At 40.6% G+C, this 23,787-nt stretch overlaps 1 protein-coding gene across 1 annotated transcript in view; it reads right to left on the bottom strand.

The window, feature by feature from the left end:
- LOC132815750 (inactive phospholipase C-like protein 2) overlaps window positions 1-23,787 on the bottom strand; it is a 278,675-nt gene that overhangs the window by 48,178 nt on the left and 206,710 nt on the right. The window contains exon 3 of the mRNA XM_060824874.1: window positions 22,762-22,962. Coding sequence (XP_060680857.1) covers window positions 22,762-22,962 — 201 coding nt within the window. The remainder of the gene's footprint in view (window positions 1-22,761; window positions 22,963-23,787) is intronic.

Below are 23,787 nucleotides of genomic sequence, written 5' to 3'. Positions count from 1 at the left end.
CCTGGTAAATTCCCATTCTGTCTATTTTCAAAGGACAATCTCATTAAAATCGTATTCAAGCAGCAGTTGCTTAATAAAACCCTGCTCAGTTTGTCTTTGGCCAGGCCCATCGAGCTGCTGCTGTCCATTCATAGACAGAAGAGCTGAACTCCAGAGGCAAAATGAAAATGATTTGACAGAGTGTGGCCTGAAGGAGCAAAACAAGATTTAATGGGAATCATAGGGAAAATTCTTTGCTAGTTGGAGTCATATCTATAAAAGGATGACGACTCTGGTTATTGGAGCTGAATCATCTCAGTCGCAGGACATCATTGCAGGAGCTCGTCAAAGTTGTGTCTGTATTCTAAGTTCTATTATCTTCAGTTACTTCATCAATGACTTTCCATAAGGTCACAGGTGGGGATGCTTTCTGGCAAGTGCACAAAGTTTCGCACCATATGCACCTCCTCAGACACTGGAACATCTTGTGTTCTTTAGCAGTTAGACCAGGTTAATATCCAGCTAGGACTGATAATTGGCAAGCAACATTCATGTCAGGCAATGAACTATATCAAACAAAAGAGAATCTAACCTTTGGCTCTTGATATTCGTCATGACTATATGTCAAAACCCTGAACATTTGTAACTTGTAATTCCAAAATGTGCTGATTCAGCCACCAACCAAAAATGGCTGAGGATGTAAATTAAGAGGCTTTGGGATTGCCCCTCAGTCATAGAAAGTGTAATATAAATGCTAGTCTTCCTTACTCTTTATAAAGTAGTAGAGAGGAGGGAGAGGGGCCAAGAATTGTTTTGGTAGGGATTATAGAATTAATTGTCCAGAAATGAAAAGTGTAGCTACTGTTGGAGATTATCTGCCCAAATTGGTGCAGCATAGTGGTTCAGTGCTTAGCACTGTTATCTCATCGGGCCAGGGACCCAGGTTCGGTTCCAACCTTGGGTAACTGTCTGTGTGGAGTTTGCACATTCTCCCCGTGTCTGTGTGGCTTCCCTCCAGGTGCTCCAGTTTCCTCCCAAAGTCCAAAGATGTGCAGGTCAGGTAAATTGGCCGTACTAGATTGCCCGTAGTGTTGGGTGCATTAGTCAGAGGAAAATGGGTCTGGGTGGGTTACTCTTTGGAGAGTTGGTGTAGACTTATTGGACTGAAGGGCCTGTTCCCACACTGTAGGGAATCTAACCTAATTGGTTACATATGTTTGGAACTAAATTAGTGCAGTCCATTGAGCAGCACAATGGAAGATACACACTGGAGGTAAGTGGTGTGGTCAACTACAGTGTCAAGGGCTACAAAATGAGGAAGAGGAATGATTCACCATGTTCACAGTTACAATGCCAGTTGTGACTGTGATTTGTGTTATTTTGGTGCAGCACCAGGAGTTGAAACCTGATGAGGGTTAACATCAAAAACACTACTTTTTTTTTGAAGAGTTTAGATTTAAATGAATAAAGTAAAATCGTTTATCCAGTACTTAGAGTCATAGAGATATACAGCAGGGAGACAGATTCTTCGGGGTAAAAACAATGACTGCAGATGCTGAAAACCAGATTCTGGACCAGTGGTGCTGGAAAAGCTAAGCAGTGCAGGCAGCATCCGAGGAGCAGGAAAATTGACATTTCGGGCAAAAGCCCTGATGAAGGGCTTTTGACCGAAATGTCGATTTTCTTGCTCCTCGGATGCTGCCTGAACTGCTGTGCTTTTCCAGCACCACTAATCCAGAAACAGACCCTTCGGTCTAACCCATCGATGCCAACCAGATATCCCAACCCAATCTAGTCCCACCTGCCAGCACCCGGTCCATATCTATCCATACCCTTCCTATTCATATACCCATCCAAATGCCTCTTAAATGTTGCAATTGTACCAGTCTGCACCACTTCCTCTGGCAGCTCACTCCATAACCGTACCACCCTCTGTGTCTCTTTTATATCTTTCCCCTCTCACGCTAAACCTATACCCTCTAGTTATGGACTCCCTATTTACCTATTTGCCAATTTACCCTATCCATGCCCCTCATAATTTTGTAAACCTTTATAAGGTCACTCCTCAACCTCCGATGCTCCAGGGAAAGCCTCAGCCTATAGCTCAGATCCTCCAACCCTGGCAACATCTTTGTAAATCTTTTCTGAACTCTTTCAAGCTTCACAACATCTTTCCGATAGGAAGGAGACCAGAATTGCATGCAATATTCCGACTGTGGCCTAACCAATGTCCTGTACAGCAGTGACATAACCTCCCAACTCCTGTACTCAATACACTGACCAAAAAAAGAAAGCATACCAAACACCTTCTTCACTATCCTATCTACCTGCGACTTCACTTTCAATGAACCTGCACTCCAAAGTCTCTTTGTTCAGCAACACTCCCTAGGACCTTTCCATTAAGTGTATAAGTCCTGCTAAGATTTGCTTTCCCAAAATGCAGCACCTCGCAATTATCTGAATTAAACTCCATCTGCTACCTCTCAGCCCATTGGCCCATCTGATCAAGATCCTGTTGTAACCTGAGGTAACCCTCTTCGCTGTCCACTACACCTCCAATTTTGGTGTCATCTGCAAACTTACTAACTGTACCTCTTGTGCTTGCTTCCAAATCACTTTTGTAAACAACAAAAAGTAGAGGATCCAGCACCGATCCTTGTGGCATTCCACTGGTCACAGGCTCCAGTCTGAAAAACAACCCTGCACTACCACCTTCTGTCTTCTACCTTTGAGCCAGTTCTGTATCCAAAATGGTTAGTTCTCCCTGTATTCCATGAGATCTAACGTTGCTAATCAGTCTCACATCGGGAAGCTTGTCGAAGGCCTTACTGAAGTCCACATAGATCACATCTACTGCTCTACCCTCATCAATCCTCTTTGGTACTACTTTAAAAATCTCAATCATATTTGTGAGACATGATTTCCCATGCACAAAGCCATGTTGATTATCCCTAATCAGTCCTTGCCTTTCCAAATACATGTACATCCTGTCCCTCAGGATTCCCTCCAACAACTTGCCCACCACCAACGTCAGGCTCACTAGTCTATAGTTCCCTGGCTTGTCCTTACCACCGTTCTTAAACAGTGGCACCAGGTTTGCCAACCTCCTGTCTTCCAGCACCTCACCAGTGACTATTGATGATACCAATATCTCAGTAAGAAGCCCAGCAATCACTTCTCTAGCTTCCCACAGAGTTCTTGGGTACACCTGATCAGGTCCTGGGGATTTATCCACCTTTACCCGTTTCAAGATATCCAGCATGTCCTCCTCTGTAATATGGACATTTTGCAAGATGTCACCATCTATTTCCCTACAGTCTATATCTTCCATATCCTTTTCCACAGTAAATACTGATGCAAAATATTCATTTAGTATCTCCCCCATTTTCTGTGGCTCCACACAAAGGCCACCTTGCTGATCTGTGAGGGGCCCTATTCTCTCCCTAGTTACCCTTTTGTCCTTAATATCTTTATAAAAACCCTTTGGATTCTCCTTAATTCTATTTGCCAAAGCTATCTCATGTCCCCGTTTTGCCCGCCTGATTTCCCTCTTAAGTATACTCCTACTTCCTTTATACTCTAAGGATTCACTCGATCTATCCTGTCTATACCTGATATATGCTTCCTTCTTTTTCTTAACCAAATCCTCAATTTATTTAGTCATCCAGCATTCCCTATACCTACCAGCCTTTCCTTTCACCCTGACAGGAATATACTGTCTCTGGATTCTTGTTATCTCATTTCTGGAGGCTTCCCATTTTCTAGCCATCCTGCGAACATCTGCCCACAGTCAACTTTCAAACGTTCTTGCCTAATACTGTCAAAATTGGCCTTTCTCCAATTTAGAACTTCAACTTTTAGATCTGGTCTATCCTTTTCCATCACTATTTTAAATCTAATAGAATTATGGTCGCTGGCCCCAAAGTGCTCCCCCACTGACATCTCAGTCACCTGCCCTGCCTTATTTCCCAAGAGTGGAGTCCCCAATTATTATTTACTGACTTGACACTTCTCAGAATTACCAGATTGGTTTCAATTTTCATCTTTAATTTCTCATGATAAATAAATTGCATTACACTTCACAATGGGTGGAGATCTATGGCTAGGTCTCCCGTATTTGTGAGCTACAAGCATTTAATCACACCAATCATTTTCTCACATGGTTCAAATAAATGCTTCAAGTGAGCAGCCAAGCCAAAAAGAAAAATCTGTGTTAATAAACCAAAACACTGCAGCTAAAAATCTTAAATACAAAAAGAAAAAACACTCGGATCAGGTAAAATTGACATAAAATGCTATTTGTGTTATTTTTGCTCATCTCCACCGGGAAGGTAGGGAAGATGCAAAAGGTCGCAAGACCACTGGTTAGGCTGGAAAGCTGACTTCAAGCAGCTAAACCAGGCTGGGCATACATGATGCAGATCTCAACAGAGGATAGAAGTAAAGTGTTTTACCAACACAATGTAAATATTACCTGAAGGGAGCATGTAATCAGACACATATCTCAGTAAGAGAAAAAAGGAGATAATGCCTTCAGAAGAGAGACACATTTATTTAATCTCAAACTTCTTAGTTGTGAGCAATTATTTGTTCTCCAGCTTCAACATTGCATCTTTTCTCCATTTATCTTCTATCAAAGTACTTGGAATTACTTTTCCAAGTTTATTTGCTTTAATTCTTTAATTTCATTGATTTTCATCCTGTTAAAAATGTTGCACCGACTCCTGGTGTTTCTGACTTCTAGATTATGGCAAACTTTATTATACTGTGGTTGCTGTTCTACAGTATTGCTATCAGAATCATTTCCTGTTAATTTTCTAGGTCATTTCAAATCATAGATTAAGATGAGCATTGTCTCTAATCACTACCTTCATGCACTGAGTCAAAATGGAGTGAGATATTCCATCTACTGATTTTAGTATTAAACTACTTGAATTTCCCAGCTTCTATCTGTTGACTGAAGTCTCCTCTGAAAGTACTTTTTTTTATCATTACTTGCCTTTCTAATCTCTTCAAAACCATAGTAGCAGTCGATATAATGACCCTTAGTTAGGCTGTTTTGTGTAGGTAATTAGTGAATCGTGAATTTTAATCTTACATGTTTCATAAAATCTAGGAGCAGGAATAGGCTATTTGGTCTTTCAAGCCTGCCCTATCATTTAATATGACCAAAGCTGACCATTTATCTCAATGCCATTAAAAAAAATAATTGATGGGTCACTGGCTAGATCCCAGAGCAGCTAAGAGTCAACTACATTGCTATGCGTCTGGACTCATGCGCAGTTCAGACCAGGTAAGGATGGCAGTTTCCCTCCCTATTAGTGAACCAGATGGGTTTTTTCCAACAATTGACAATGAGTTCATGGTCATCATCAGACTCTGGATGCCAAATTTTTATTGAATTCAAATTCAAATTTATGTGGCAGTATTCGAGTCTGGGTCTCCAGAACATTACCTGGGTCTCAACCTTTCGGAGCACTACTCTTCCATCAGGTGAAGTGAAGCACACGGTACAGAATTTATAGGCAGAGAGATCAAGACATCACTTGGGCAATGTTGTCTACCTCATATGCTGTAAGCAAGGTTACCCCAAGGAATGGTATATTGGTGAGACCATGCAGGTGCTATAACAATGGATGAATGGACACTGCACAACAATCGCCAAACAGGAATGTTCCCTCCCAGTCAGGGAACAGTTCAGTGGTCAAGGACATTCAGCCTCCGATCTTCAGGTAAGTGTCTTCTAACGTGACCTTTGAGATGCAGAATCACCAAGCAGAAACTGATAGCCAACCCATGAAGACAGCCTCAGCCATGATCTTGGGTTCATGTTGCCCTACATGTAACCCCACCATATTGTTCTGTATCTGTAAAATCTTCCTTCCTGTCCTGTTTTAACACCATCACCTTGATAACTTATGGTCTCTCTACCTTAATTAGTTTGTACAGTTCTGGATTACTTGTTATTTTGGTTAGCATTCGACTCATACCTCTCATGTTATTCCAGCAAGTTGGTTTATCTCCAGCACTACCTTATTTTAATTTTTTTTGTGATTATTTCTCTGCCTCAACTTTAATTTTTTTTTAGATTAGACTTACAGTGTGGAAACAGGCCCTTCGGCCCAACAAGCCCACACCAACCCGCCGAAGCGCAACCCACCCATACCCCTACATTTACCCCTTACCTAACACTACGGGCAATTTAGCTTGACCAATTCACCTGACCCGCACATCTTTGTGACTGTGGGAGGAAACCGGAGCACCCGGAGGAAACCCACACAGACACGGGGAGAATGTGCAAACTCCACACAGTCAGTCGCCTGAGTCGGGAATTGAACCCGGGTCTACAGGCGCTGTGAGGCAGCAGTGCTAACCACTGTGCCACCGTGCCGCCCACAGGTCATTCCTTCACTTACTATTCAGTTGTTGACACTTTACTCACACTGTCTGACACTTTTGATAAGCTTCAGAGACTCATTATTCAGCCTGTTGACACTCCACTCACATGGGTGTGAATGATCTTTTGATCTCTCTGCTTGTCTTATCTCTGAGCTTCTCTTCATCAGACGAAGGAGCAGTGCCCTGAAAGCATATGATTTTGAATAAGCTTGTTGGGCTATAACCTGGTGTCATGTGACCTCTGACTTGGATTCCCTAGTATATGCTACAGGTAGGTAAGGTTTTGTGCCACGAACATGCATTGGAAACTTATAAAAAGCCAAGAAAAATGAATAAGAAAATAATCCACAGTTCGTACTTGGCTTATGACCAGGGAATGTCAGTACTATTCATTTTCTGGTGTGAAATGAAGAGTGAGGGAAAGATTATCCAATGTAACATAGAACAGATCTTGAACCCCTGAATAGTGATGTCAAACACAAGGATAGCAACATGTTAAATAATTTACAAAAAGCACATAATTTAAAATAATTTGCAATGCATGTTAAAATTAACAGAAGGAAACAAAACATGCCATAGCCAATTTTATGCAATATACACTGTAAGTATTGTAAAATGAGTAACTTAGACAGCAAAAATATCTAATCAGTTTTGTATAAATCACAGATGGCTCAAGGCAATGTAGGCAATCAGGTACCATTTGAACTGCCAACTTATATTTTCTGCTGGGAGGGCATGATTAAAATAGACCCTTCTGTTTCAGTAAATAAAGTATCAGCTTTATGCATTTGGAAAGGTCACTGATGAATGCAATAATCATCAATTAACTCGAGGACAATAATTAAGTTATTTCAGCAGCATTGAATAGAGATTGTCCATTGAAGGAGTAGATTGTTTGGAGATTCAGCATGAAGGAGAAAGGAACTAGGCCATCATGAGTTCTCAGGAATATTTGCTTGGCATGATGTTTGCAGGGTGTCTGCATTTCTTGGGTTTAAAGGAGTTTTCAGTACTGTTCAAACTTCCTAATCTCTTAGCCATACCAAGCTTATTTTTATAAAGGCCGTAGTTATGCTCTCCTGGTGTTGTGTGAAAGACCTAATGACTCCGTTGTCTCTGTTTCACTTGTTGACCTACCTGCTCAGCACCCATAGGGCTCTAAACTTGGCAATGCCATATGGACACTGCCAGCAGATTGCTATTTCAAGCCAAGTCTCCTGTACGTTATTGTCTGTAGATTATTGGTCCAGCAACAGTACCACTGCAGCATTGCCTCCCACATCGGCACTTGATTCCAAACTTAATGTTCCTTCTTTGATCATGGAAATGCATTTGACCCTTCAAAAACCAAGGGTACCCCAATTCATGGCACAACTATTAAAACTCCTTGACAGCTGATTCTTTTGATTAAATTCTCTCATTCTTTTATTCTCCTATGACTCAACTCACCAAAGTTTTCAAATTTTTCAGCCTATCAAATCTAACTTTAATTGTGAGAAGCACCTTTCTTAAAGTCAGTACACAGCTGTTCATCTCTTAATCTACTGATTAACATACAAAAGAAATTTTTGTAGAATTGGTTCACATTGCAGTTTTCCAAGTGCATCTGCTAATCTTTGCACTTCATGAGCTTCATCAGTGCGTGTACTAATTCTTAATTATTTTACCAAGATATTCTCACTATTAATTACTTCAATTATAATAAACCCCAATACAAGAAACCCCAAAATTGTGAATGGGTTCCATTCTTGAGTACATTCGCAAGTAGATTTGTATGAAAGTCGGAATATAATGGAGAATAATATCAAATAGACAGTCATGTGTCAGATCTTTAAAATTTTTGTTAATACACCGTTGTATGAGATTGTCTTCATAAGTACGCTTTTTCATAAAATGGACATCCATAAATCGGGGCCCCACTGTTGCCAGGTTTTAACACTGTTACATTTAATCCTGAAAATTGCTGTAATTATGTTAAGTTTGCATTGCTGACAGTTTTCAAGACCATGGTTTTGTCATTAACCCTGTTTTTTTTTCAGAAGTTAGATGTGATTGTGCCAGTGTCTCTGATAGTGGGCTGGACAACAGAGTGGTCATTTTATTTTGCAGGTTTTTAAATAGCTTCATCAGCTATTTAACCCATAACATAATGACGTCTGCAACTTCTGAACTACTCAGTGATACAAAATGTGAGATTTATGTATATTTTAATGGTATATTTTGGACATTTGAATTTTGAATTAGTGGCATGTGTGTTTTCTGTGTATCAAAATGATGAACTTGAAGACATTTCTGTTGCTGTGGTGATCTTCTGTTTTAATAGTCTGACAGATAGTTTGAGAAGGTTAATAGGAATTTGTTACATTTGTGGAATTTTAAGAGCAAACAAAGTAAATAGATATGTATTAGATTTTCAATTTAGGATGTCAGAAATTGATTTTACTTTTCCCTTGGTTGGAGGAAACACCAATTGCTTATAGAAGCCTTTTTATTTTTATTTTGACACTTCGCAAATGTCTTGGCTGAAGCTAGATGTGTAAAACAATTGCTCCTGAGAAAAGGATATATTTTACATCTGATAAGAAAGAGGTTACTTCACTCTAAGCTTCAGTTTACAAGCTCCAGACCAGAACTGTTATGTTAAAGCCCAAAGTGGTTATGTGAAGCAAAGAAAATTTAAGCTCCATTACATGATGAATCAAAGTTAGAAGTACCGCAACACCAGGTTATAGTCCAACAGGTTTATTTGAAATCATAAGCTTTCAGGTTAGTGCTCCTTCATCACCTGTCATTTCAAATAAACCTGTTGGACTGTAACCTGGTGGCATATGACTTTGTCCACCCTAGTCCAACACCAGTACCTCCACATCATGATGAATCAAGGAAGAAATTTTCACAACTGGGAATTGAAACTACAACTAAGTTAAATGCTATGGGACAGAGAAGAAAGTTCTTTTGGTTTTTGAGTACTATAATGGGAGGCAGTTGGAACTGGTATTTTGCCATGTGTTTTGAAATCCTTTAATGCATGCTGTGTGTAAATACTTTAGTTATTCTATTTTATCATTTTCTTTGCGTAATAAATTCTGCTTTACTAGTAGAACTGGGTCTGTTGCATTACGGGTTTGTGTTTCAGTGAAAGTCGATAAAAAACAGAAGTAGGCTATTCAGCCCTAGTCTGCTCTGCCATTCAATGAGATCTTGGCTGATCTATTAATCCTCAAAATCCATTTCCTTGCCTTTACCCTGACACGCTTGAATACTGACTAAAAATCTGTCTGTCTCAGTCTTTAATATACTTAATAACCCAGCCCCAACATCCCTCCACGGAATCAGAAACCTCTAAGAGAAGAAAGTCCTGTCTTAAATGTGTGACTCTTTATTCTGAGATTACATCCTCTAGTCATAGACTCTGCCATAAGGGGAAATAGCCTTTCTGCTTCTACTCATTCAAATCCTCTAAGAATCCAACATGTTTCAGTGAGGTCATCTCTCATTCTTCTATATTCAAACAACTACTGTCCAAACTACTCAACCTCTCCTCATTAGATAGTCCCTCTGCATCTGTAGCATACTCGTGAACCTTTTTTGGAATGCCTCCAATTCATGTATACCTTCCTTGAGGTAACAGGCCCAACACTGTTCACTGTATTTCAGCTGTGGTCCAACTAGTGCCTTGCCCACTTTTAGAAATACAGTAGCGCCTCGACATACGAACGACCCCGTTCATGAACAAATCGGTTTACAAACAGGATTGTACGTAAAACTTTGCTTCAACATACGTACGAAATTCAAGGTATGAGCGAAAGTACAAAAACGAAAAGCCCATGTGCGATCACGTGGTTTCATTGTTCTGCTTTGGTACGTGCTTATTGAATGCAAAAGCTCTTGGGCCCCGCGTGATCTCATTCAGTTTGTCTTTGGCGCATGCGCTGTGAACAGCGTTCGTTGCTATGTCCATGCATTTCTACATTATCCGAACAATGGGCAAAATTGATTCAGTTTGCGAACTTTTCAGTTCACGAACCGGGTCCCGGACGGATTAAGTTCACAAGTCGAGGTGCTACTGTACCTCCCAACTTTTATATTCCATTCCCATTGAAATAAACGCCAACATTCCATTTGTCTTCCATATTTACCATTGAGATTGGATGAAATTTTTTTGTGATTCATAGAAGATGACTCTCAAAGTTATTTTGTTTTGTAATTTTCTGCAGTCAATCTCCATTTAAATAATAGGAACTCGCTAAAGTAAGAAAAAAAGCCAGTATATTGAGCCAGGTTTCAGTCTGGAATCTGACTTGTCCAGGAACAACATCTGGGGTCACAATGGTTTGAACAATACATAGAACATAACAGCGTAGTACAGGCCCTTCGGCCTTCGATGTTGCGCCGCCCTATCACACTAATCTGAAGCCCATCCCACCTACACTATTCCATCTACGTCCATATGCCTGTCCAATGACGACTTAAATGCACTTAAACTTGGCGAATCTACTACTGTTGCAGGCAAAGCATTCCATATCCTTACTACTCTGAATAAAGAAACTACCTCTGACATCTGTCTTATACCTATCTCCCCTCACTTTAAAGTTGTGTCCTCTCGTGTCTGCTGTCCCCATACTTGGAAAAAGGGTGGACAGGGAGAGCCTTTGTAACCCTCTGATTATCTTGTATGTCTCTATTAAGTCACCTCTCAACCTTCTTCTCTCTAACGAGAACAGCCTCAAGGCCCTCAGCCTTTCCTCGTAAGACATTCCTTCCATACCAGGCAACATCCTTGTAAATCTCCTCTGCACCCTTTGCAAAGCTTCCACATCCTTTTTATAATGCGGTAACCAGAACTGTACACAATACTCCAAGTGTGGCCGTACCAGAGCTTTGTACAGCTGCAGCATAACCTCCTGGTTCCGGAAATCAATCCCTCTATTAATAAAGGCCAAAACACTCTATGCCTTCTTAACAACCCTGTCAATCTGGGTGGCAACTTTCAGGGATCTGTGTACATGGACACCGAGATCTCTCTGCTCATCTGCACTCCCAAGAATCTTACCATTATCCGATTACTCCATTCAAAGTGTATCACCTCACACTTGTCCACATTAAACTCCATTTGCCACCTCTCAGCCCAGCTCTGCATCCTATCTATGTCTCTCTGCAATCTACTACATCCTTCGTCACTATCTACAACTCCACCGACCTTAGTGTCATCCGCAAATTTATTAACCCACCCTTCCAAACCCTCATCCAGGTCATTTATAAAAATGACGAACAGCAGTGGACCCAACACCAACCCTTGCGGTACGCCGCTAGTAACTGGACACCAACTTGAACATGTTCCATCAACTACAACCCCCTTTTCTCTTTCAGCAAGCCAATTACTCATCCAAACTGCTATGTTTCCCACAATCCCATTCCTCCTCATTTCGTATAATCCCTACTGCGGGGAACCTTATCGAACACCTCGCTAAAATCCATATACATCACATCAACCGGTTTACTCTCATCTACCTGTTTGGTCACTTTGTCAAAAAAGGCAATAAGATTCATTAGGCACGACCTACCCATCACAAAACAGTGCTGACTGTCCTTGATCAGATTATTCTTTTCTAGATGGTTATAAATCCTATCTCTTATAACCTTTTCCAACACTTTACCAACAACTGAAGTGAGACTCACTGGTCTGTAATTACCAGGGTTGTCTCTACTACCCTTTTTGAACAAGGGAACCACGTTTGCTATCCTCCAGTCCTCAGGCACTATTCCTGTAGACAATGATGATATAAAGATCAATGCCAAAGGCTCGGCAATCTCTTCCTTTGCTTCCCAGAGGATCCTAGGATAGATTCCATCCGGCCCAGGGGACTTGTCTATTTTCATACTCTGCAGTATTTCTAATACCTCTTCCTTGTGAACCTCAGTCTCTTCTAGTCTAGATGCAAGTGTCTCTGTATCTTCCTCGCCAACATTTTCATTTTCTATAGTGAACACTGTCAAAAAAGATTTATTTAGGTTTCCCCATCTCCTCTGACTCCACACACAACTTCCCACTATTATCCTTGATTGGCCCTAATTTAACTCTTGTCATTCTTTTATTCCTGATATACATATAGAAAGCCTTAAGGTTAACCCTGATCCTATCCGTCAACAACTTCTCATGTCACTTCGTAGCTCTTCTGAGCTCTCTTTTTAGGTCTTTCCTGACTTCTTTATTACCCTCAAGTTCCCTGAGTCTTCACATTTTGTCCTAATATAAGCTTTCTTCTTCTTCTTGACCAGGGATTCCACTTCCTTCATGAACCACGGCTCACGCATTCTGTATCTTCCTCCCTGCCTGACAGGTGCATACTTATCTAGGAGCTTTCCCTTGAATAAGCTCCACATTTTAAATGTGCTCATCCCTTACAATTTCCTTCTCCATTCTACGTTTCCTAAATCTTTCCTAATTTCATCGTAATTTCCCTTCCTCCAGCTGTAACTCTTGCTTGGTGGAGTACACCTATCCCTTTCCATCACTAAAGTAAACCTGACAGAATTGTGATCGCTGTCTCAAGTGCTCATTTACTTCCAAATCTAACACCTGGCCAGGCTCGTTACCCAGTACTAAATCTAACGTGGCTTCGCCCCTTGTAGGTCTGTCTACATACTGTGTCAGGAAGCCCTCCTGCACACACTGGACAAAAACTGTCTCATCTATAGTATTCGTACTGTAGTGATCCCAGTCAATATTTGAATAGTTGAAGTCCCCCATGACAACTACCCTGCCTCTCTCACTCCTATCGAGAATACATCAATAGTCCTATTAATTCAGGAAGCGCAAATAAGGAAGACTTATACATATGGGACAGAAGGGATGACAGAATGGAAAATAGATGAAATAGTACAAAAGATAAACAGCTTTCCACTTTTAGTCTATTAATCAAACATGGATTCATGTCCTAAAGAAGATAGCAGATTTTAAGTAGCTGTTATGAAGGTTGGAGCGATTGTAACGAGGTCATCCAGATTGACCTCATAACATGAGTTCCCTGATTGGACAAAGTTAACAGCCCCAATCAGGGAGCCCTGGCTGACATATATAAACAGAAGGTTAGAGATTCTGTTCATACTGAGGAAGCTGGACCAGTGTAAGTACCATGCATGTGTAAATAATAGGTAACTTAGTGATGAGATACTGCCCTCTGTGGAGTTATTTCAAAGGTTACACAATGCACATTTCACGCTGTCAGATTGAGTTATCTTTCAAAGAATTTTGACTTAAGCAAATGAGAAAATAAACTATATTGTTTAATTGTGGTTAATCGTAAAACATTCTCTGTAAGAGAATATAGCCCTATGTCCCAGGTCAAAAATAAGATCATGTTTTTATGGTTGTTTTTATGGCTGAGGCTAATGTAAACTTAGGCCAACAGATGTGAACATGTTATGCTTTTGAATTATTTAGTTCTGTAACTTTATGTAACTGGTCTATGTACATTAGCTTGTATGATCATTTTAAATTTAGTTTTGCTTAGGCATCAACAGTAGTGGAATCACACATTGCTCTTGTAACTAAAGATATTGATAGGCTTTGAAGAATCATTTCATGCATTAGGATATTTGGGATAATATTAATTCACTTGAAGGTGATACTACATATTCCTAGATAGACTGTTGTAGACCAGGCCAGCCCCCTAGAAACATTTCAAGAAGGCAGCCCAGCCCTAACTTTGCAAGTTGTGGTGTAAAATGGATATTTCAGGAGAAATGATGCTAGTCAAACCACTTTGTTTTAAACAAAACAGAGTTCATTTACAAGATTACTGAATGAAACACAAACAGAAAACAGAATAACACAAAACTTAACCTCTATTAAAACCCAACATATCATCCCAACTTAATGATGCTGTTCCAAATACTTGCAACAATCCCCATAAACACCCCTTGGCACCAAAGGTAAAACCAAACACAGGTTCTTACAGGATAGAAGTCACAGAGAGAGAGAACCAGTTAGGACCTGCTTCTGTGGGTCCTGTACCCTTTTTCTATATTACTGTTAAAAACAAACCAAAGAAAGGCTAAGCTAGGAGAACTGGCCACTCCCCTTTCATTGAAGGAGTGTTCTTTTTTAAAAAACTTGAAGGACTTCTGCCTGAGGCAGTATCTGTCAGCTATTATCAAATTAGCCCTAAAATCCTTCAACCCTAAACTTTTCGGAGTCTGTGTAGTTTGCGATTTCTCTGGGAAAAAAAAGCCAAGGCCAGCATAACCCTTGTTAAAGGTGAGCTTTGTCACAAGACACCTAATTGGCTAAATTATTAAATGGCAGGTTGATACAGACAAGCTGATATAAAAGGAGTGATTTTACAAAATGCTTGGATGGTAGAAGAATGCATCAGGAAATAGTAGGAAGTGATGGCACTAAGTTGACCATGACTTTTAAGGAAACCAGTTAGGAATTGTCATACTGTGGAGATACGGGTGTTGGACTGGGGTGTACAAAGTTAAAAATCACACAACACCAGGTTATAATCCAACAGGTTTAATTTGAAACACTAGCTTTTGGAGCGCCGCTCCTTCACCAGGTCAACTACCTGATGAAGGAGCAGCGCTCCGAAACCTAGTGCTTCCAATTAAACCTGTTGGACTATAACCTGGTGTTGTCTGATTTTTAAGTTAGGAATTGGGTATAGACACATTTTAATCAGGCTGTTCAGAGATATAATGCATCACTGGAGTAGGTGGGACTCTCACTGTGTCGCAAAAACCTTAGGAATTTGGCATATACTGCCAATCTGAGATTAATAATATGTTGTCCATGCATTGATGAGCCAATTAGAGCTCAGGATGTCTCTGATCATGTACAGCGAGTAATGGATAGTAAGGGTTAAAAGTAATGATTCTTGGCGGTTTGGATCATAAGATAAGAAAACAGGAGAACTTTACACAAAAGCAGAGAATAAGAGATATGTCCCCAGTCAGTCAATCAGAAATGCAATATTGTGTCCCACAGTGGATGACTGAAAAACACACTGCTGTTAAGTATAGTTTACTTTGTACTTGTTCTGACAAACTTAATAAATACAATGAAATTTGTGAAACATATCTGTACCTGGAATGTGCATAACAAATCAGGGCAAGTAACATTTAGATTGACACTCCAAAGCTCTGTCCTAGGTCTTTCAAATAAAGGTAAGATGTAGATGTGCTGCTGTTGGATTGAGATGGGCGAAGGTAAAAATTAAACAACCCAGGTTATAGTCCAACAGGTTTATTTGGAAGGAAATCATCTCCAAAATCATCCACCTTTTATTCATTACTTGCTACTACATCAAAACAATCATATTGAATGCAATATCTATCAAGAGACAAACTGTGAATTGAACACTTCCTTAATTCATACTGCTGCATAGCAGTAATTCAAAAAGCAATTCAAAACTGAAACCAGACATGGATTTCTTAAAGTGGCATAGCTCAGGAAATCTGCGTGAGATAGGTTAGTTGCTTGATGCAAAAATAGAAGATGCTTGAGAAACACCACCACTTGCAAGCTCTCCTCCAAGCCACTCACCATCTGACTTGGAAATATATTACCGTTCCTTCAGTGTCGCTGTGTCAAAATCATGGGCATTGTGGGTCAATCTATAATGGGTGGACTGCAAAAGTTCAAGAAAGCAGCTCACCACCACCTTCGAAAGTGTAACGATGGATGGCCAATAAATGCTGGCCATCCAGCAACGCCTACATCTCAACAGTGAATTTAAAAACACTAAGCAGTTCAGGCAGCACCTGCGGACAGAACTCAGAGTTAACGTTTCAAATTCAATGACCCATCTTCAGGACAGATATTAGCGAGGAAAAGATGTTTTTTATGCTAATGACAGGGGTGGGGGGGGGGGGGGGGGGTGGTGGCAAGGAAGGGATGATGAGATTGTAAGAAATGCAATTCGCTTCTTTATGTCAGTTTCAAAATTCCCAATTTGCAGGCACCAACTGCCACCTCCTCACATTGGACATGTAACCCCTCTAAATATCTATCCTTCCATCAGGATGGTCTCAGGGCTCCCCTCTTCTTCTCAGAAAGAAGGCCTGAACCATTCCTATCTACCACCACCATCCTCTGCCTGGCTGAGCTTGTCCTCACTTTGAATAACTTCTCCTTTAAATCCTCTCACTTTCTTCAGGTCAAAGGTCTGGCCATGGGTACCCACAATGGCCTCAGTTATGCCTGTCTCTTTATGGGGTATGAGGAAGATTCCTTGATGAAATCCTACTTGGATCCTTCCCCAGAACTCTTTTACATCATCAGTACTGCTTCCCTCTCCTGTTTGGAATTGTAAAAATTATATCAATTTTGCTTCCAATTTCCACCTGGCTCTCACCTTCACCTCGTCCATCTCTGACTCCCCCCTTCCCTTCCTTGACATCTCTGTTCCCATTTCTGGAGATAGGATGGCCACCAATATTTACTATAGACCTACAGACTCCCACAGTTACCTGGAGTAGAAAGCACATACCCCGTAAATTCTCTACTCCATTACCCAGTTTCTCTTGCTCCGTTACACAGGTTTTGATGATGCCACCTTCCACAGGAGAATTCAGAAATGGCAACCTTTATCCTCAACTAAGGATTCTTCACCACAGTGTTTGATAGAGCTCTTAGCTGTGTCCAACCCAATTCCCACACTTCTGCCCTCACCACTTCTCTTTCCTCCCACCAAAACTGATAGGGTCCCACAGTTCTCACTTTCCACCCACAAGCCGCTGCATCCAAAAGATCGTAAGACATCATTTCCTCCACCTCCAACTGGATAACACCACCAGACATATAATCCCCTTCCCTCCCTTGTCAGCCTTCCACAGGGATCGTTCTCTCCAAGACACCCTGGTCACTCCTTCTCCACTCCCAATACCTCTCTACAGCCTCAGGGCACCTTCCCATTCAATCACAGAAGGTGTACCACTTATCCATTTACCTCCTCTCTCTTCATGTACCAGTGTTCAGACCATACATACCAAGTGAAGCAGTGATCTGCCTGCACTTTACATAATCTAGTCTATTGTATTCACTGCTCATAAAGTGGTCTCTCTCACATTTTTGAGGTGAAGTGCAGACTGGGAGATTGCTTTATGGAAGACCTTCATTCTGTCTGAAAAAACCACCCCATGTTTCCAGTTGCTTGGCTCTTAACACACCACCATAATTCCTGGTCAACATTTCTGACCTGGGCCTGCTGCAGTGCAAGCTTGAAGAGCGGCATTTCAACTTCCAAGAGACGCCTGCAGACTTTGGGGCTCAATGTAGAGTTCAATAATTTAGAAACTGAACACCTAATTCCATGTCTTTTGTCCATCCTCACACCCCAGGCCCTGTCATGAGATGGGCTGCACTCAGAACAGCCAACCCATTTTTACCTTCTAATGGTCCCAGTTATCAGGTTTTCTTCTTCCCTGGCTTAATATCAAATCACCCTGTTGCCTGCCTAATTTTGTCTTTCTCTCTCTGGGCTCCAACCTCTCCTATCTGCTCACTCTTTTCCCAAACACTCCTATCCCCCACAACCAACAGTCCCTGTCACTTGCATATATAGCATACACTATCAGTTCTGAAGAAGGGTCACCAGACTCAAAATGTCATTTCTTTTCACTCTCCACAGATGCTGTCAGACCTGCTGAGCTTCTTCAGCAATTTTTGTTCTTGTTTCAGATGGTTATTCACAGTTCTTGGTTTTAGCTTAGTTGCTTGATGTTTCTAATTATACTGCAGGATGAGTAGACAAATATTGATGGAGGCTAAAGTTGTTAATGAGAAAACATACAAACTTAGTGCAGTGACCATGAAAACAATTATAATTAATCACAAGTCTCATTAACATGTGCAAATAGGGGTACTTGGAACTCAGTTTAACTTAAACCGAACACTGATATGTCTACCCATCACCCAATCTGCAGTAAGATGTAGTCTGCAAATAGTGTCTCAAAGTCAGTGTGATACAGTATTTAATAGAGCACTCAACTGCAGTTAAGTGCATAGAAACTTTGGCTGAAATTTACCACGCACTAAGTATGGGGGTGGACATCTTCAGATGACAGGCTCCACACACCCACAATAAGAAAGCTCACTAGATCATGTTCAAATAGACCACTTAAAATCTTTCCATTAAATCACAAGCCCTTGAATGTGAAATCCTGTACGACAATACTGAAATCAAAGAACAGCAACTTCTGGATCCTGGAGATCACTGCTGGATGCCCAGATTTCAGTAGTCTACATGGCAAGAAAACAAGTGCTTTTTGGTTGGGCCCCATGTGGTGGCAAACATGGGAAAAGGTCAGAAAGTCAGAGAGAAGTGCGCAGGTGGGTGCAGCGGCCACCCCATAGCCATGCATTTCTTTTCACACATTGCCCTAGATTGAGGCTAATCAAGGCCAACTCTAATCCAATGGGCACATCACCCTGGAAACCAGTCACATTTTCATATTTGGTCCAGGTTTATTCAGGTATGCAATTGTTATTTTTTTCATTTATTTCTGGGATGTTGCCTAGGCCACCAGTTATTGCCTGTACTCAATTATTCTGGAGAATGTAATGGGGAGTTGCTTTCTTAAACCACTGCAATTGTTGGGGTGAAGGACACCTATGGTGTTATTACGATGGTCATTCCAGGATTGTGACCAAGTGACAATAATGAAATGGCAAAATAGTTCCAAGACAGGATGGTTATGGTCTGGAGGGCAACAGGTGTTCATAATCATTTGTTACCCTTTTCTTTCAGATAATAGAATTTGCTGTTTGGATGGTGCTTTTGAATGTGCCTTGATCGGTTATTGCTGCACATTTTGCAAACAGGACATACTACTGCCACTGTGTGTTGGGGAAGAACAGAGTGAACACCTTCTAGATGGTGGACAGGCTGCCAATCATGCAGGCAGCATTCTGCTGAATGCTGTTTAAATTCTTGAGTGTTGTCGAAGTTGAACTCATCAAGGTAAGATGAGAGGATTCAATCACAGAGGAACCTCGATTATTCAGTATTTGATTATCCAAATATCAGATTATCTGGCAAGATTGCAAGATCCTGATGCTTGGCTAAATTATGTTATCCAGCATTCAATTAACCAAACAAAATGCTCCCCGCCTGTGTTCTTCCGATAATCAAGGTTCCTCTGCATATTCCTGACTTAGGCTTTATAGATGGTGGACAGTGTGGAGATAGGTGGTTAGCTTTGACCTGCTCTTATAGCCACAGTATTTAAATGGCACAGTTTAGTTTCTGGTCACTGGTAACTCGAGGATGATGACAGTAAGAAATTTAGCATTGATAATACCTTTGAATTTTAAAGGGCTGTGGTTAGATTTTCTCTTGTTGGAGATGATCATTGCTTGGCACTTCTATGGCTGTTTTACTTGCCACTTAACAATTGCTGCAAATGGACATGGACTACTTCTGTATCTGAGGAATTGTGAATGATGCTAACGTTGTGCAAGCATTGGTGAACATCCTGATTTCTGACCTTATAATGGAAAGGAGGAATTGAAGCAGCTGAAGATTGTTGGACCCAAGGCACTACCTTGAGTGGAGATGTCCTGGAGCTGAGATGAATGCCTTCCAACAATTGTGACAATCTTCCTTTGTTCTAAATTTAGCTTAAACCTGCAGAAAGTTCTCCCTCAATTCCCAACGACTCCAATTTTGCGAGGGCTCCTTGATTGACACAATTGGTCAAATGTGGCCTTAATATCACCTCTGGTTCAGTTCATTTGTGCATGGTTTTCATGATGTCAGGAGCTGAGTGGCGACCATCAGTGAGCAGGTTATTCTTTTGCAACTTCTGCTTGATAGCATTCCTTCAATTTTCTGATGACGAGAATAGATTGACAGGGTAGTAAATTAGCCACATTGGACTTATTCTGCTTTTTGCATTCAGGATACATCTGGGCAATTTTCCACACTGTCAGGAGGACGCCAATGTTGGAGCTGTACTGAACAGCTTGGCTAGTGGTGCAGCACATTCTGAAGCATAAGCCTTTAGTATGGCTGCCAAAATGTTGTCAGAGCCTGTAGCCTTTGTAATATCCTGTGCCTTTAGCTATTTCTTGATATCATATGGTCGGAATCACATTGGTTGATAATTGCAGGATGAGAGAGAAAAGATGGATGCAAATAGTTCACCCTTGTCCTTTGCACTAATGTGCTGATCACTGAGGATAAAGATGAGAATATTTGTGGATCCTTCTCCTCCTGTTAGCTCATTAGTTGTCCACCACCATTCATGACTGGATGTGGCAGGACTGCAGACCTTAGAGCTCATCTACTGGCTACAGGTTTGTCTACTGCATGCTACTTTCACTGGTTGTCATTGTTATGAAGGTGTACTGCACCTTTGAGAGAGGAAGCTGGCAAGGACTAAAAGCACACAGTGTGCTGAATAATTTAAAAATGCAACATTTGGTTGGCATAAATAGCTGGTGATGTGTTTCCATTGTACAAAAACAAATTCAAATTCAGCTATTTTAAATTATGCCTCAGAGACCAAAATCCAATCAAAATTGAATTTTACTGTTTGAAATAACAACAAACCAATGAAATGATCCAATGTTTTGATGTATAAAATGAGACACTTTGAACAGTTAGAGGGAAAACTGCAAAGAGCACCAACAACATCAGACTGCTAGCCGAACAGTTCTCTGAAAGGTACCTGTCCATATGAAAAGTTGTGCAGCAGAAGACCGAAGAAAAGACAATGCAGGAAAATACAGAGGAAAATCTCCAAATGAGAATCGACAAAACTGGCTGGTTTTGAAACATGATTATTTTTTGTAAATCTTAATCAGGATTTTTTTCTAAAATCAGACCAGTATTGTAGAGTGGGAGGTAGAAGATAAAGGAGATTAAGAGAAAGGAGTTGTAAATAATTGTGGTTTTAATGTTCTCTGTTGGACTTAAAGAACAAAATTGTTAACTTTTATTCCAAATAGTGAAATCTGGAATAGTTCTTTGCCTCTCGAAATTTAACAGAGTACGGCACTAGGGTAGCTTGTGTGTGTGTCAGGTTTAAATGAGCAGAGGGATTTACCCCAATACAGTCATAACAGTCATGCAACTAGTCCTGTGTTGTAGCATCACCAAGTTGACACCACGGTTTCACATATGCTTGTTGTTGCTCTTGGCATGCTATCTTGCTTTCTTCCTTGAAACAGCATTGATCTCCTGATTTGATGGTTATGGAAGGGTGAGGGATATACTGTGCCATGAGCTTACACATTGTAGTTGAATAAAATTCTGCTGCTGATGTACAGCATCTCATGGAATTGCTAAATTTGTTCAAAGTCTATCCCACCAGCACAATGATAATTTCACAAAATACAATGGATGGTATCCTCAATCAGAAGTTGGATCTACAAGATGGATCACAAAGACTACGTAGTGGTTATTCCTCCCAACACTATCACTAGCATCGGTGACAAAGTGATTTTTTTTTCTCTCCTGTTGGTTGCTTCACCATCTGCTGAAGATGCAATTGAGCAGCTATGCCTTTAAGAATGCAATAGGTAATGTCCACTCGAGGACAGACAGTGAAATCCCCCAATTATTCTATACAATCTGTGCCCTAGCTATCCTCAGTGTTTACAAAGTGGAGTTCAACATGAGAGAATACTAATTCAGCAGCTAATGAATGGTGATAGTGGTAATGAACAGGACATTTCTTCATCCATGTTTGACTTAATGCCATGAGATTTTGTGGAGTAAATATTGAGGACTCCTAGAGTAACCCCTTCCTGACTTACCATTGTCCTATCATCTCTGGTGAGTCTGCCCTGCCTGTGGAACAGAACATAGTCTGGGAATCTGATGGTCACGTCCAGGACATTGCAAGGTATGATTCCGTAAATACAGCCACTTCATACTGTTGTTTAACACATCCGTGGGATAGCTCTCCAATTTTGGTGCATGTCCCCAAATGTTAGGAGGACTGTGCACAGTTGACAGGACTGGGTTTGCTAATGTCATTTCTGATGCTGAGATCAACGTATATGGTCTGTCTGATTGTTTTCTTTTCTTTTGGCTTTGTGGACGTTTTGATACAACCAGAGTTGCTTGCTAGCCCATTCCAGGGGCAAATAAAGGTCAAGCACGTCGCTTCATTAACTCACAACAATAAAGTATTTATTTTTGACACCTGCAGTGAATAGATATGTTTTACATTAAGTGTGAAAATAATTATCAAATGTTATATATAATTCAACAGTGCTGCACAGATAGCAGGAAATCATGTGATTACATTACATAAAGTCAATGGTGTACCCTAAACGTATGTGGAGGTTTTGTGCCCGAATGCTGAAGACACGCAACATCGCCTACTTTAATGTAGAAACGGGTGTAGGTTTGGTTGGCTACTTACAACATCATATGCAGCAACGACTTTCTTCAGGACTTCTGGGATTACTCCTTGCGGCTCCATTGAAGGGTAATCATCTTTTAGGTTCAATACGACAATAGGTATATTATCATTGTTCAGAAATGTCGACAATGCCATAAAGCACTGTATTAGATTAGAAACTGGGGACAGGCCACATATTTCTTTGAAAGAAACTATTGCATTCTGAAAAAGGAAAATAAAGTAAAATCAACAATTGAAATTGTAAATACCTTTTAAAATATAATTTTACATTCAAATCATACTGCAAAATATATACAGCCAGATGTCAATTGGAATAATAATTTCATAAAATTCTAAAGATCTGATCAGGACAATTCCCATGTACCGTATTTCTGGAGCCCAGGTCGCCATAAATCACAAAAGTCAAAAATACCTTCCTCTAGTTGCAGACAATTCAGTACAGAATAATTATAACATTGCTATTATACAGTTAGACCTTGAAGGAAATTGATTGTCATTATTTAATTAATTGTTATTATTTATTAATAAAAAGGGGGAGATGGTCATGTAATAGCAACACTACTGGATTCAAAAGCCCAGAGTCGTTCATGCATTCAAATATTTAATCTTCAATATAATAGCTAAATGGTAAGGTTACAAGATGTGAAATCCAGAGAATTGGGAACTGATGAAAAAGGAGTCCAAATCCCATTTGGAGGCTGTGAAATTTAAAATGCATATGATACTAAACCTGGAACCATTATAAAAGTGAGAGAAGGTTAGTGCAGAACTTCAGAAAGATTTCGACAAATAGGCGGAATGGTGGCAGATTAAGTTTTTAAAAAATTTCTGTAACAACAGGATGAGGGTGTCGCTGGCTAGGCAGCATTTATTGCCCATCCCTAATTGGCCAGAGGGCAGTTGTGAGTCAACCACTTTGTTGTGGGTCTGGAGTCACATGTAGGCCAGACCAGGTAAGGATGGCTGACTTCATTCCCTAAAGGACATTCGTGAACCAAATGAGGTTCTTTTTTTCTGCCAACTGGC

The sequence above is a fragment of the Hemiscyllium ocellatum genome, chromosome 5 (assembly GCF_020745735.1).
Source record: "Hemiscyllium ocellatum isolate sHemOce1 chromosome 5, sHemOce1.pat.X.cur, whole genome shotgun sequence".
NCBI classification, from domain to species: Eukaryota; Metazoa; Chordata; class Chondrichthyes; order Orectolobiformes; family Hemiscylliidae; genus Hemiscyllium; species Hemiscyllium ocellatum.
The sequence above is the reverse complement of the archived record's forward strand: the minus strand, read 5'-3'. Positions and strand labels throughout refer to the sequence as shown.